The 13,752-nt window shown below is 49.1% G+C and overlaps 1 protein-coding gene across 3 annotated transcripts in view; it reads right to left on the bottom strand.

Annotated features, from left to right (window-relative positions):
- Positions 1-9,013: 9,013 nt before the first annotated feature.
- The window catches only part of FGF18 (fibroblast growth factor 18), a 74,531-nt gene continuing 69,792 nt past the window's right edge, over positions 9,014-13,752 (bottom strand). For 2 of the 3 annotated variants that reach the window (XM_015615601.3, XM_015615602.3), the window contains one exon: positions 9,014-9,509. In XM_015615601.3, the coding sequence (XP_015471087.1) occupies positions 9,243-9,509 (267 nt within the window). In that variant the 3' untranslated portion in view covers positions 9,014-9,242. The remainder of the gene's footprint in view (positions 9,510-13,752) is intronic. The other variant, XM_015615600.3, reaches the window with a different exon arrangement.

Below are 13,752 nucleotides of genomic sequence, written 5' to 3'. Positions count from 1 at the left end.
CCACAGCCGGGCCCACAGCACCACAGCAGGGCTGGGCCCACAGCCAGGCTGCCCAGCCCTGCCCTGGCTGCTCCTGGGGAGGACACCCAGCCAAGGGCCCCAGAGCTCTGGAGCCAGAGCTGCTGCCCAGCAGCTGTTTGTGCTGTTTCCCAGCAAACTGTGCCATGCAGCCATTTAGATCCCTGGAGCAAAGGGCCTGCCGTGTGCATGGGTCTCCTCCTGAAACCATAGGAGAAATCTGGCTGCAAGGTACCAAATGAATGGGACTTGAGCACCCAAATCCCCCAGGCCGCAAAAGATCTCAGTCTGAATGTGTGCAAGGAGCTTGTAGGATCAGGCTGTGAAACAGAGGGCAAAACTTGCCATGTTCAAGATCAGACAAGTAAACCCAGCTTCTGCACTGTGCTCAGTTGTCTGGCTGGCTGATGTGAAAGGCAGTGAGGGCTGGGCAAGGTCTGGGTCACCCTGTGAAGGGCTAGGACAGCTCTCCTCCCCAACTCAACACACGGCCATACGTCCCTGCCACATCCCACACCAAAGCTGTCTCAATGATGAGCAAATGGGATGGTCCCTCTGTGATACAGGAAGGGCCTTGGAATCTAAAAAGCACTGAGAGAAAAGGCAAGGGAGGGTTCGCAACCAGAGTTGCCACACGGGCAAAGGTCTCCTTGGAAAGAGGTGCCTCTGGAGCTTCTTGTGGGGATGGAAAACACCAAGGATGAACTGTACAAGTGTCCTCCTGCAAGGCCATCATGGAGTGTCTTTGCTGCTCCTTCAGCCAGCACAGAAGTGTGAGAACAGCCTCTGCAATGCAGGACAGGGCAAAGACTCAGAGCACATGTGGAGTTATTTCATTTTTTCTCCAGAGCTATTCAATGTGGATGAAACAAGGTTGAACCCCAGTGGTTTTCACTGGGCGGGATGGGTGAAGCACCAGTCTGTATGGGGGTGTGCTGCCCGACACCCTGCCCCTCCGAGGCTGCTCTTCAGGCTCCTACTGTCTGAACTTAAAGCTAATTTCCATGCTACATGTTAATTTTCCCCAAGTCAAGAACCCCTCTCTTTCAGCAGTTTTGACATTTGCTGCCTTTCATTGAATTTCTCTGTGTTGGGAGAGCAGGTGAGTGGGAGATCCCAATTTACTTTCCCTGCAGTCTAGACTATTCATTACTTTCCTGTCTCTAAATGAAGCAGGCACAGTCCTTTCAATACCTACATAAAGCATTCCCTCACCAGGCCTCTAAGTATTTTCATTGTCAGCCTCTGAACACTTATTATTTCCACTATATCCCCTTTTGAGATCAGATATCGAGAGAGAAGCTCGGCATGTTAGCAAGGGTTTCCTCCGGACCTATGCTGAGAAGAGGTAGGAATTAGGGAATATTTTACATCCCTCTCTTTAACCATCCTCATATTTTGTTTTACTCTCGCAACAGCAAAGAGGGAAAAAGACCCCAGAGTGGCTCTGATTGCACTCATTTTGTGAGTGTAAATGAGTACAATTAACATGGAACCTGACAGAGTGCAGGCACAGGTCGAATTATTCCTTGCCATGCCTTGCTTTGCAGTTATCAGGGGTGAATTTTATCTGCCATTGTGCTGCCCATTCACCTAGCTTTGTGTGGTCTGACAATATCTCAACCCAAGGTGGTATATGGTTGCAGGCACTGCCGCTCTCGTTATTTACAATGGCTAATTAAGATCCTGCTACAACCTTCATCCCACCCTTAATTCTTATGAAGCAGCCAACAAAAGGTTTTGATTTCCTTTTTGGCTGGAAGACCTTTTGGCTTCTGCAAAAAGGGGATTAAGAATGAAAGCACATAAAGGTATGTGCACAATCACAAAGTCATAACAGCTCTCCCAGTGCAGTCTCCCAGGAATGAAACGCAGCATTAGCAAGAAGGGCTAATTGGGACTGGTTTAAAGAGTGCACATTGTGTAGCTCAGTCCGGTAACACTTTTGATCAGGCAGACAACACAGCCACAAATTGCTTTCTTCCCCCTCCAAAATATCTGACCCTGCAGGAAACAGTGTTTTACCTTTCCCAAGGAATCCAGACAGGCAGGCAGGCAGACGGATGGTGCACACGCACTGTGTGAACACCCAGCTGCTCTGCAGGGCACAGCTGCTCTCTGCCAGCTCTGGGCAGATGCAGGGTCCCTATCCCTCACCCTCAGGGTCCCCAGAGGCTGGTGCTGGCTCTGATGGTGATTGCCACTGTCACTGTCATGGCAACTTTAAGATCAGATGGATCACACACAGGCAACTCACCCAGACTTTCTCTCCAGAGAATGCTTTAGGCACTGCCATCAGCTGTGGGCTTCCAGGCAATTTCTCTCCATCACTTCTTTGCCTTCCAGAGGAGCTGGGTGTCAGATCCCTGGTCTCAGATTGCCTCTAGAGAGCCTCCCCATCGCACACCTTTCTCCAGAACCTCCCCACTGCCCACCTTGCCCCATGGGGATGAGCCCTCCCTGCTGCCCTGTACCCCATGGGCAGGCACCCTGTGCATGTTCTCCTGTGGTGCTGTGGTCCCCAGAGCCTGTCCCCAGCCCAAAGGCCTCCCCTCTCTGTCCCTGCATCCCTGAGCCAGCTCTGCAAGTCAAGTCTGGGAATCTGGTTCGTTAGCTCTTGGCAGTGCCACCCCCGCCCCCCCCCAAATGTCATGGCATGCAGAAATCTATGAAAACCAGAGGCTTGGGACATGTGTTTTTGTTTGTTTGCATGTGCCAACATTTCCAATGGCTCTGAAATGTGTGCCTGTGAAAGCTGCATGTGTGTTACTCATTTAGGATTATTTTCAGTCCTTATAATAGGAGGCTCATTTTATCCTTTTGAAAGTTCTTGAGCAGAGATGATCACAGCCCAAAAGCCTGCCATGGCTGTAAACAACATCTAAGCTCTGCATAGCTGTCTCTCCTTGGGAAATGGTCCCACCAAGGAGTGGAAGGGTTTTCACTCTGTGCTTGTGCTTGTGTCAGATACACAGATAAAGAGGCAGCTCATTTCTCTAGACTCCTTTGTAAACCCCAGCCAAGATTTTTACATTCTGATTCATGCAAATCCGATCATCTGATCAAAGCAACATGTGCTACCTCCCAGGAACTCAGGCCCTGCTGGCTGGGCCATGGCCCGTCCCTTGCACACCATTGCCTTCCCTCTGGTTCCTGGCACTCCCTCCAGACTCACACACAAATCCCTCTGGCTGGCAGCAGCTCTGGGCCTGTGCTGTGGTCACCTCCCAGCTGGCCACTGTGGGCTCTGCTCCCAGCCAGCTCCAAACCAGCCACCACAGGGGTTGCTGACTCTGTACAGCCTCACAACACTCTGGGACAGCCTTTCCCTGCACCCTCACTGCTCCACCCATGCCAGAGTTTCTGGTGGCACCTCTCTCCTGGGTAGTCATAGTGGTGTACCCCATGTACATGTCTTTGGATCCCCAAGTTGCGAAGTTTTGGGGTGAAATTCTCAATTACAAGTTTCTCCCATGATTGCCAGAGCTCATTGCATTCACTCGGGATAAAAGCAGGTTCAGAATTTCCTCTTTGGCAGAACAAAAATGGTCCTTCCAAGACTGGGATTGCACAAGCCACTGAAAATACATCCCAAGGGAGGAACAAGGCCTCAGCTGGAAAGGGGAACATCAGCATCACCTGCAGTGCTTCCCCCAGCTGGGCCACACTGTCCTGTATCCAGGACATCCCTCAAAACACCCCGCAAACCTCAGGATGCCTGCACTGCTTAACCCGGAGGAAACTCCCATTGGAGGCTTTGGTGCGGTTACGTCTTCTGTTATTCCTGGCCTCTGTGGTTGTTTTTTTCAAAACAAAGGCAGTGTTTTCTATCCTTTAGGCCTGAGCAGACCAATTCATCTCTCTTTAGATGGGTTTGATGTGGCTTGGGAAACTCAACCGGTTGTTTTCCAAGCCCAGCATAACTCAGTTATGCTTCCTGTGGCTCAGCCATGGGTCCTGCAGCCTGGCAGCCACTGGGATGTGGAGACAGTTACCCTGTAGTCTACTCCAAGGCTGGGAACCAGCCCTTGCCCAGGCAGGTGTCAGCCACCTTCATGCTGCTCTGGTTGGACTAAACTTTCCGTAATTTTCTGAGCAGAAACGAGTCCCACCCACAACAAACACAGTCAGGGACTGGTCACCACCAGCCCAGAGCTCACAGCTTGGCTTGTCGGTGTCAGTAACCATTAAATTCACAGATCTTGACAGCCATGGAACCCCCAGTATGTGCCAGACCTTGCTGAGGGACAGGGACTCTGTGGAGGAGGCTCACAGCGTAGATCTCCTTGGGCTGGCACCTTAACACAGGCACTGCAAGCTTAAAATGCCATGGGAGAAAGGAAACAGTGTTCTGAGCTTTGGTCCCATCAGCCAGGATTCAGCTTCTGATAAAAGGGGGGCGGGGGCAGTGCAGAAGGAGGGCACCAGGAATGGGTGGAATAGGGAGAAGGCCTGGGCTCTGCACCCATCAGTGGGCTCCAGAAAAATGTTCCATCCAGGGCCTCAGCAAGTGGAGAGAGGCAGCCTCCACAGAAAACTGCCATAGGATTGAAGGTTCATTGGGAGGCTCAAATCAGTTTCAGCTGACAAATAGGCAGGGGAGACTTTTTTACACATCACATAATTGTTTTTTACTTTTGAAATGTCTATTTCTCTTTTTTTCCCTCCCTATGAAATCACATATATTTAAAGAAATTAACTAAATCCTTCATAGAGTGAATTAAATGTCTCTGGTAAACCCAAATCACTTCACTCAGTACTTTGTCTCACTTAAAAAGAAAAAAAAAAGAAAAGTTTCAGTTTGACCTGGTTTTTCCTCCCTAATTTTTCAGCTCACACTGTTGGAAATAACAGTCTACATAGGTTACATCATTTGTGAGGAATCTCCTCTCATCTGTCTCCAAATGAATAACAACAAACATTCAAAAAATAATTGAAGTTTTATATATATCCCTTGGCCATTCAGGTGGTATGGCTGGCACGAGACACAGGCACTTTAAACAGCTGTTGTGAATCTTAAGTATAAACTTCCACCCTTTGGCACAGCACCAGGAAATTCTGCATAGGAATATACCTGCTCTGCCTCGCAGCAGACACAACCCGCAGTGTTTGATACCTTGAGAGTGGACAGGCCTCAACTCCAAAAGCCAGGGACATAGAAATTGGGTCTTCTTGTCACTGAACTAGGGCAGCACCCCTACCCAGAACTTCATTGTTTTTGACCTGCCTGCTTCCTTCGCCCCTTGTGTCACCTCATGACATTTATTGGAGGATGGATCAGCCATGCTCCCAGAAGCTGTTATAATTACAACTGCACAGATATCACACATGCTGATGTGTAAGAGGTGCAGCTGAAGAGATCAGTTCCTATCCCAGGTAGGCTACACCTGAGCAGGTGCTAAAACTGCAAACATGCTCCTGGAGGAGGCTGCCCTGCTGCTTCACACCTGCAAAAAGTTCATCCAACCTGTCCGTGTGACCCAGCACCATGGGGGTGATCCTGGGCTAAACACCACAAGGACAGCACAAGGAAACAAAGAGAGATTTCCTGTGCCTGTGCTCCCAGGGCATTGCTGCCAAAAACCAGGTGCTGGCTGAGAGGGGCACATTGGGCTCTGGTGGGGCGCTCCAGGTCAGACCCTGCCACGGCAGCTGCATTTGCATCAACAAGGCAGACATGGAACAAAACTGCTGCTGAGCAGGAAAGACCACACCAACTTCTGGGCTCCAGCTGCAGGGAAGTGAACTCAGCCACCCACTGACAGCTCTGTGGGCCAGGGCAGGTTGGCAGGGGGCTGGAAGACACCTTGCACAGGGACCAGGACACTCTTTGTCCTCCTAGACAGTGGTAAGCCCCAGGCAGGGCACAACACCACCATGGTGAAGGGTTTGCCCTGCCTGGACCAGACACTGAGTCTATCTGAGCTGTGACCATTGACCCTTCACCCTCACAGGGACGGCACGGGAGATCCACCACCCAGAAGTTCTCGTCAAACAGCTCTGGTTTGTGCAACATGCTCAAAAACTTCCTTGGACCCACAAAGTTTTCCTCATGGGCTCAGTGGCTGCTGCACGTGACAAAACCAGCCTGGCATTATCAGCCTGCACCTCTCTGATCTCAGCCAACAAAAGTGTGACAAATCCAGCAGTGTTTCTGAAGCAGTAGCTCCAACAGACTTTTGTTAAAGCAAATTAAGCAGAGCACTGGTTAAAATATGCCCACTCAGAGCTCCACACACATTAATGCAATCACAGAGTGTTGCGTCCCTTTCTCTTGAGGAGAATCCCAGTATAGCAATTAAATCCTCATTAACAATCTCCAACTATAAAGTAAATCAAATGCAAAGCCTTCATGGAAATCTCAACTCATTTCAGGGCAATTGAATATTTTCTGAAAGGACAAAGTGAGGTTAAACACCACAGACCAGCTACTTCTGTGCTGTGGAGGTCAGAGAGGGACCTGTCCAGTGGGGCTGCTGACAGCCACCTCTAACCAGCTCGCAGCCCAACCCCTGAGCACAGCCTGGGACAGCAGTACCATGTGTCCCACGCACAGGGCTGTCCCTTACTGGGCACAGGATGGATTTCCCCTATTTCTGTTCACTCCTTGAATATCTCCTACCCAGAGCACCCTTCTGTCCTACGTCAAGGTCCTCTGAAGGGGAGCTGGTGTAAATTCTTCTCACCTTTTCCCCTGCTTTTGTTGTTAATAAGGCCTGAAAGCAGATGTTCAAATACAAACAATGTATCATCTACCATCAGCCAGCAAAACTCTCCAGCATCACCTAATCCAAGTGAGCATGGATCTCTTCCCCATGCTGCCTTTCCACAGCTTGAGGAGCCTGTCCCACTGCTGTCCAGGAAATACTCCTGTAAACCAATGACATGAGCTGAGGCCCCAGTTGCATACCAGTCGTATGGTCTCTCACTCCCATGTGCCAATGTCCCACTGTGGAACAGGGAGCAGATCCTCCCTGGTTGCTCCCAGACTCAATCTGGAAGAGGAGATCCCTTCTGCCCAGACTTCTCCAGCCTTTACTGCCCCCACCCCTTCAAATTCCTCCAGTGGCAAGCAAACCCTGTCATTCTGACAGTGAAACCATCAGGGCCATGGGCCATGGCAGTATTTCAAGGAGAAAAAAGACACCCATAAAACCTTTCTCACTCTGGAAATCATCTGGGTGTCTCCTCATGGAGGTACTAACACAGCAAATCTCCAGCTGCTCCCAGTCCTCCACCCTAGCACTCCTCTGAACTTTCCCCAAATCCTTCCCACATGAATCCATCTGAAGACAAAGCTGGCAAAGCCTTCCAGCCCCCACCAACCAATTCCACCACTGGGTCCTGTTCCTGTACTTGTCTCCAGGTGCCCCAGGAGAGCAGGTCCCACTAATCCCCTGGGACAGGGGGTTTTTGAGTGACCACCCGTGCTTTGCTGGCATGAGGCATCACCTGTACGGCTGCCCAGCTCCTCCTGGAGCAGCATGGAGTGACCCTGCTTAGCACTGCTCATTTTTCTTTAGGCTTGCAAGGTTTGGAGATTGATTCAGATAAGCATCCTCAAGCTTGCATGCTTATCTGCACCATCTTCCAAACAGCTTTGATCTGCAGGATTTGGCTGCAGCTCTCAAAGTTATCTTGGGAAAGCTTGTTCTGGGGAGAGTCATTCTCCTGATTAACAAGAAAAAGCTTTCTCAGTGGCTTTGAGCATTTCCAGCCCTGGCTGTAACCAGGGACTGTAGCCATGTCTGCACACAGAGAGAAGGAAAAGCCAAGTGAGCTTCTCCTTAAAACTCCACGTGGGCTCCGTTGCCATTCCAGCTAAAATCTGAGGTCAGGTATTTCATCTTGCTTCTTTTCCCCACTTTTTGTTTGTGGGGCACTTTACATCCCCCATATCTAGTGCAGAATTCCTGGAAGGAAAGCTGGCTGCACTGACCAGGGAAACAAATCCCTGGATGAGCTGGGTGAACCATGCAGGACAAGGGAGAGGGATTTGTCTGGCTGAGGGAGAAGGTTTAAAAGGCACAATTTTGAATTAAACAGCTGAAAGCAGGAACCCCTCTAAAAGCTCTAATGAAGGAAACACAAGCCACACATAAGTATGTGTTAATGCAGCCAGATACTCATTCTCCAGTTTACTTTCTGCTTGGCTTCCACAGCTTTAGGAAATATTCCTTGGAATGAAAAGTATCAAATATGCTGCTCTCAAAAAATACCGGTGTGGATTCCCTCACACTCAGCCCACCATCACCCCACTGAGACTCTTCCTCGTGGCAACAGCCAGGGAGGAAGAGGAAGATGGTATTAAGGAACAGGAGGAACTACAGAATCAGCAATGAAGTTCATAATGGGGGAAACTGCCCCGGATGTTTCCTGCTGGCCTCGCATAAAGGACAAATATGCATTAGAAAAACACTACTCAGGGAGAGGAAAGAAGTGTGAACAGCAAAAATATGTACATATGTTTTAAATAATTTTTTTAATTGTTGAGGCAGTAATACTTGGTTCATGGAACTGCAATATACAGAGAGGTGAAATAAATAGCTTATATATATATAATATATATAATATAGCTGGTTTTAAAATATTCCCTTATCATTGGTGTACTAGGTCATCTTGTAGTCACTTGAATGTAGTTAGCAGCATTCTCCAGAAGTGAGCAGGATGCAGGATCACGGAGCCGTGACTCCCTATGTCGTCAGGAGGGTTACAGAGGGTTGGTGCGCCGAGAGCTCCACGGGCTCATCCCTGCAGCTCCCGCCGCCTGTCCTGGCCGGCGGGCAGCAGGCAATAAATAGATTACTGCAACCGGCACTTGGCGGGGCAGGGTCTCAGTAACTTTGGGAAAGAACTTTGGTTTTCTTTGGTTTTATTTATTTATTTTTAATTTTTTTTTTTTAATTTTTTTTCCCTCTGGGGATATGCTTGAGAAGTTGTCCTTTCCAAAAAAAGCAAAATAAGCACCTGTGTGTCATCAACAACAAGAAGTCAATTTAAATAGAGCAGTTCATTTCATTTTTCAAGTCACAATAAATCCCGAACAGCTTTCCCCAGCATTTGCCATCTAGTCTTTTATTAATTTTTTTTATTTTTATTTTTTAAACACAATGTACAAAAATAGAGCTTCTTCCTTATTTTTAATGTAAAAATATTCCTCTGGTGCAGTTTTTTTTTTTTTTCCTTTTTGTGGTTTCTTATTGTGACACTGTTTTTGTCTATTTTTAGCTGGGGTTGGTGGGTCGTATTCTCTTAGTCCTCTTGGTGACTGTTGTGTACTTGAAAGGTTTCTGTATCTCCATTTGCCCCTTTGGGTATCTCTTCATAAAGTGTACGTCTTGCTGGTTTTCCCGGGTCTTGGGCCCTTTCCGAGGTCTCCCTTTTTTGGTGAATCCAACATACCAGCCTGAATATTTTGCAGACATCAAAGCTGTGTAGTTGTTTTCTAGGACTTTTTCAATGAAGACACACTCCTTACTGGTGCCATCAGGCTGAAAAAAGAAAAAAAAAATAAAAAGAAAAGAAAAGAAAAAATAAATAATCCAAATGCAAGCTCAGTGACCAAAACTCAATTTGGCATAAATAAAATCATCACATCTGGACCTCTTTTTTGGTTCAAACATTGTTAATAAGAGCCATAACAAGCATCAGCTGAAATAAAAAAAAAAAAAATTTAAAGCATGAAAGTGTGAGGTCATAATTTCTTTTTTTAAAAAACTCTTATCCAAGGGGAGAAAAATTTTTCAAAGACAACATTTAAGTTTATCCAGTCCAGTGCCTTCAACTGCAAGCAAAGCAAGACATCCAGCTTTGCGTTTTTCCACCAGAGAGAATGAATTGAACTCATGCCAGGGAAACATCATATTAGTCAGAAAAAACCCAAACCCAGAATCTCACGTGGCCCAAACAACAGCGTTTCCCCTTCTACTCCTCACTTCTGATGTTTTCTGAAATACCTTATGGGCTTTCACCCACAACTGCCCAAATCCCACTAAAATTATTACAAGCCTCAGTCTAAGCCTGCACAGCAGTTTGAAAACCCTCTCTTCCCATGTGATCCCAGGGCAGCCCCTGGCAGATGGACCACACGGGGTGCCCCAGGGGTGCTGGACCTGCAGGAGTCCCTGGCCCCACTCTGGTCCCTGGGACCCTGGAGAGCCCTGAAGCCAAACCAGGCTCAGCTCAGCCTGGAGATCAAGACTACCAGAGACCCAGAACTGGGCTTTGAACACGGCAGAACACAGATTCTGCATTCAGCATAGGCAGCACTGGAGGGAGTGACAGCATCAGAAAACTCCATCTTCAAGTGCTTGAGCACAAAGGAAATTCTCCTCACCCATAACCTTCTGCCAGAAAACATCTTGCCCTTTAACTGCTGCGTTACTGGTGCTGTACCTAGAATGCCACATGTCATGTGCACCTGCACTTTGATTTGTGCATCAGAAGATGCTGAGCAGTAGATACAGGATAAGGAGATATGAACTGACCCACAGGACTTCATTTAACGCTCAGCAAAGCCGACACAAGGCCCATAATAGCCCAACATAATAGCCCAATTCAGCTCCCCACTGAAATCAAACGAGTTTTTTGAAACTGCAGGCCTACATATGCTACTATTAAAGCCTGCCCACCTAAAGTAAACACTGTCAGACCCTCTCAGTCTTTAGCCATCACATCCTGGGGGCAGGGAAGCTGCAACAGTGTGAGCTGCTCAGCCCCCAGCTCTGCTCAGGGGCTCCTCTGGCCACGAGACTGGGGCGAGGAGCTGAGCCCTGCATGGTCACCATCCCTCCCCCAAGGACAGCTCTGCCTGCTCTCCCAGGGGAGCCATCCTAAAACATGCTGCACAATCCCTGTGGAGTTTGCTGCAGTTTGTGGGAAGGGCAGGGGACCATGGAACATGGAACATGGAACGTGGACCCACCAGGTCATGCTGCACAGGCTTCCCTGCACCTTGAGCCCCAAACACTCCAGACACAGGGGAACCATCAGGCACCATGACCAGGCTGGAGGCAGCAGCAGAGGAGAGCCAGGCTGGTCTTCACCAGCCGCCAGGGCCAGCCATTCCTCCAGGACTCAATGCCTTTAGCAGAGCTTTGGTTCCATCCCAATGACAGAAGGCGATGATTGCCCTGAAGGTTTGCACAGCAGGCTCCTACCTCAAGGCTCTCGGCACCAGGGAAGGTCTCATTAAGAGGGCAAATTCTGGCAACTTTTGCAACAATTCTGCTAATCCAGGGACTCTGCCTTAGGAGCAGCAGTCTCCATCCTGGATAGGCACAAAGGTCCTCATTTTACCATCCACAACTGGAAGCTCACGAATGCTTTAATGAACAGCAGAACTGGGCAAAGCTCAGTGGTTCCAGTTCCTGGGGGTGTCATTCTCCAAGTCCTGGGTTTGATCAAAGCCACATGAGTGGCAAAGGGGGAAATCAGTCAACACCACAGGGTTCCACCAGATTTCAATGGGAAGCCATAAAACCAGCTCCAGGTTTCTCAGAGCTCAGCCCACTACAAACCCTTCCCCAGTGAGTGGAGAATTTTTAAACAATACCATGGCTGGGATTCAAATCCACCCAAACCCAGGTGCCTGTGAACCAACCGGATCCATACCGCAGGGGGAGCAGGTAATTGGAAGGGTTGTTCCCCCCATGCTTGTGGAAAGGGACTGGATTTGAGCCCTGACCTTGTTGCTAGGAGAATTAAGGGTTTTTCATGCAATTTGGGAGGTTTCCGCTTGTACTGCAATGTCAGATTTTCACAGAAAATGAAGACTGGAATGAAAAGAAAACATGTGTGTAGGAGGGGGAACTTATTCTATTAATAACAAAAAAGTATTTACTTATACCTTCAAATTTGCCGACAGAGCCTAAGACGGAGACAGGAGGTGGAGGGATAACAAGGTGCAACTTCAGGCCAACCTCAGGGCTAATTTGAAGTAAACAAGGTACATGAGATAAAATAACTTCGTTCTGGAAGAGGAAGAGCTAAATGGTTTGATAACATGAAATTACAGCAACATTTACAAGTAGCTAGAGATAAATCAGGATGAGGATCTCACTTCCCCAAACAGAGCATTCCTGTATGTGCTAAGACACGTCACAGGCACACAAATGATTTTTAAATACTGACAAGATAATTTTACAGTTTCTCTTATGATCACCAACAGGATAAATCATTCACACAAGTTACCTCCACCATGAAGAGCTGTACCCACAGCTATCTATTAGGGGAAAAATCGATTTGTTTTCAGTAATTTTTAAGCATCAGGTGCCCAACATTTAAAATTTAATCAGTTCCCTATTTAAGCCATAGCAAATCACTCTTTTGGCCTGTCAGCCATCTCCTCACTCCTCCAAAGAGAGGGGAGTGAAAGGGAAAAGGGAGACAGCTTTGGCCAAGCATCATTCTCTGCTCCAGCCACGGGCTCACCCTTCCCCAGGAGCTCCTGGTGTAGCTGGTCTAGAGCTGCAGCCTCCTTCGCCACCAACACCAGCTGGGAGCTGCTCCAAGCCACCTTTTATACACCCTGTGCTGGCAGGGATGCACCCTGCAGAGCACTCACCCTCCAAAACACCCAGCTCTGTGTTTTCAACAGATTCCTGACAATAAAGAAGTTCTTGAAAGCCCTAGAGCTGCACAGGGGCCATCTGGCACAGAGTGATGGTCTGGCCTCAGGACAGCAGAGGTCTCACACCCAGCCCCACATCCCTGTCCCCTCCACGGCAGGAATGAGCCCCACATGTGCCCACTGGCTGCTCCTGCCTTTTGGCCTCACCATCCCACCGGCAGCAGCTCCAGGCACGCTCCCTGCTCAGAGCAGAGACACAACGCTGCTCCTGCAAAGGCTCTCTGCAAGGCAGAGACCAAATTGCTGGTGTTGGCCCAGGGGCTGCTGCCTGCCCATGCAACGAGGCCGTGCCACCTTGCAGGTCAGTTCTTTGCAGAGAAATCATTCAGAGCATGTACAGCTTTGGGAAGATGTAATATCTGTTAGCCAAACTTCTGATAAATGGCTTATAAAATGTCTGATCTAAATGCCACCAGGCAGGGGAAGCTCTGGGGCGTGGCCCAGGTCTGTGCAGAGTGAAGGGGCAGCACAGCCTGAGCAGCACCAAGGGCTGGCCCATGCAGAGCATCTCCTGCAGCAAGGGCTGGGCAGCAGCCCCGCTGGCAGAGGGTCGGTGCCCAGCGCCAGGCAGGCACCTGAGCAGTGCCAGAGCTTTTCCAGAGCAGGGCTGGAGCAGGGCACACGAGGCTCCAGTACAGGTCTGAGTTTCTGCGTGCAGCTGAGGGCAGCAGAGCCAGGGGCTCTGTGAGTACACGAGGAGCAGCCCCGCGTTGTTTGTGCAGAGCATTTGGCGAGGGGCTCTCCAGTCTTAAACATGAAACACGTTGAACTGACACTAAAGCGGAATTAAGTGCCAAAGCATTTGCTGCTTCTACAATTACACTCCGGAGCGCTTTGGTGCTCCTGCTCTCCTTTTTATGACCCAACTTGGTCTTATTGTAGTTTGGCTTTCTCGTTTTAAGTTCTCCAAATGGAAAGGATCAAAGAGCTCTTTGTTGTCGTAGCAGGAGATCTCCTCGGAGCGAGGCATTCCTGCCACGAACAGCTTGCAGCTCAGGGGGAGTTCGCGGCCGCTCTGTGCCACCAGCCCGAGCCAAAGCATCAGCAGGTGCAGCAGCCGCCTCTGCCTTCCCCCCTCAGCCTGCGAGCCGAGCCGGGCCGAG

Source organism: Parus major, unplaced genomic scaffold (genome assembly GCF_001522545.3).
Source record: "Parus major isolate Abel unplaced genomic scaffold, Parus_major1.1 Scaffold189, whole genome shotgun sequence".
NCBI classification, from domain to species: Eukaryota; Metazoa; Chordata; class Aves; order Passeriformes; family Paridae; genus Parus; species Parus major.
Note: the sequence above shows the minus strand (reverse complement) of the source record. Positions and strands in the feature narration are given on the sequence as shown.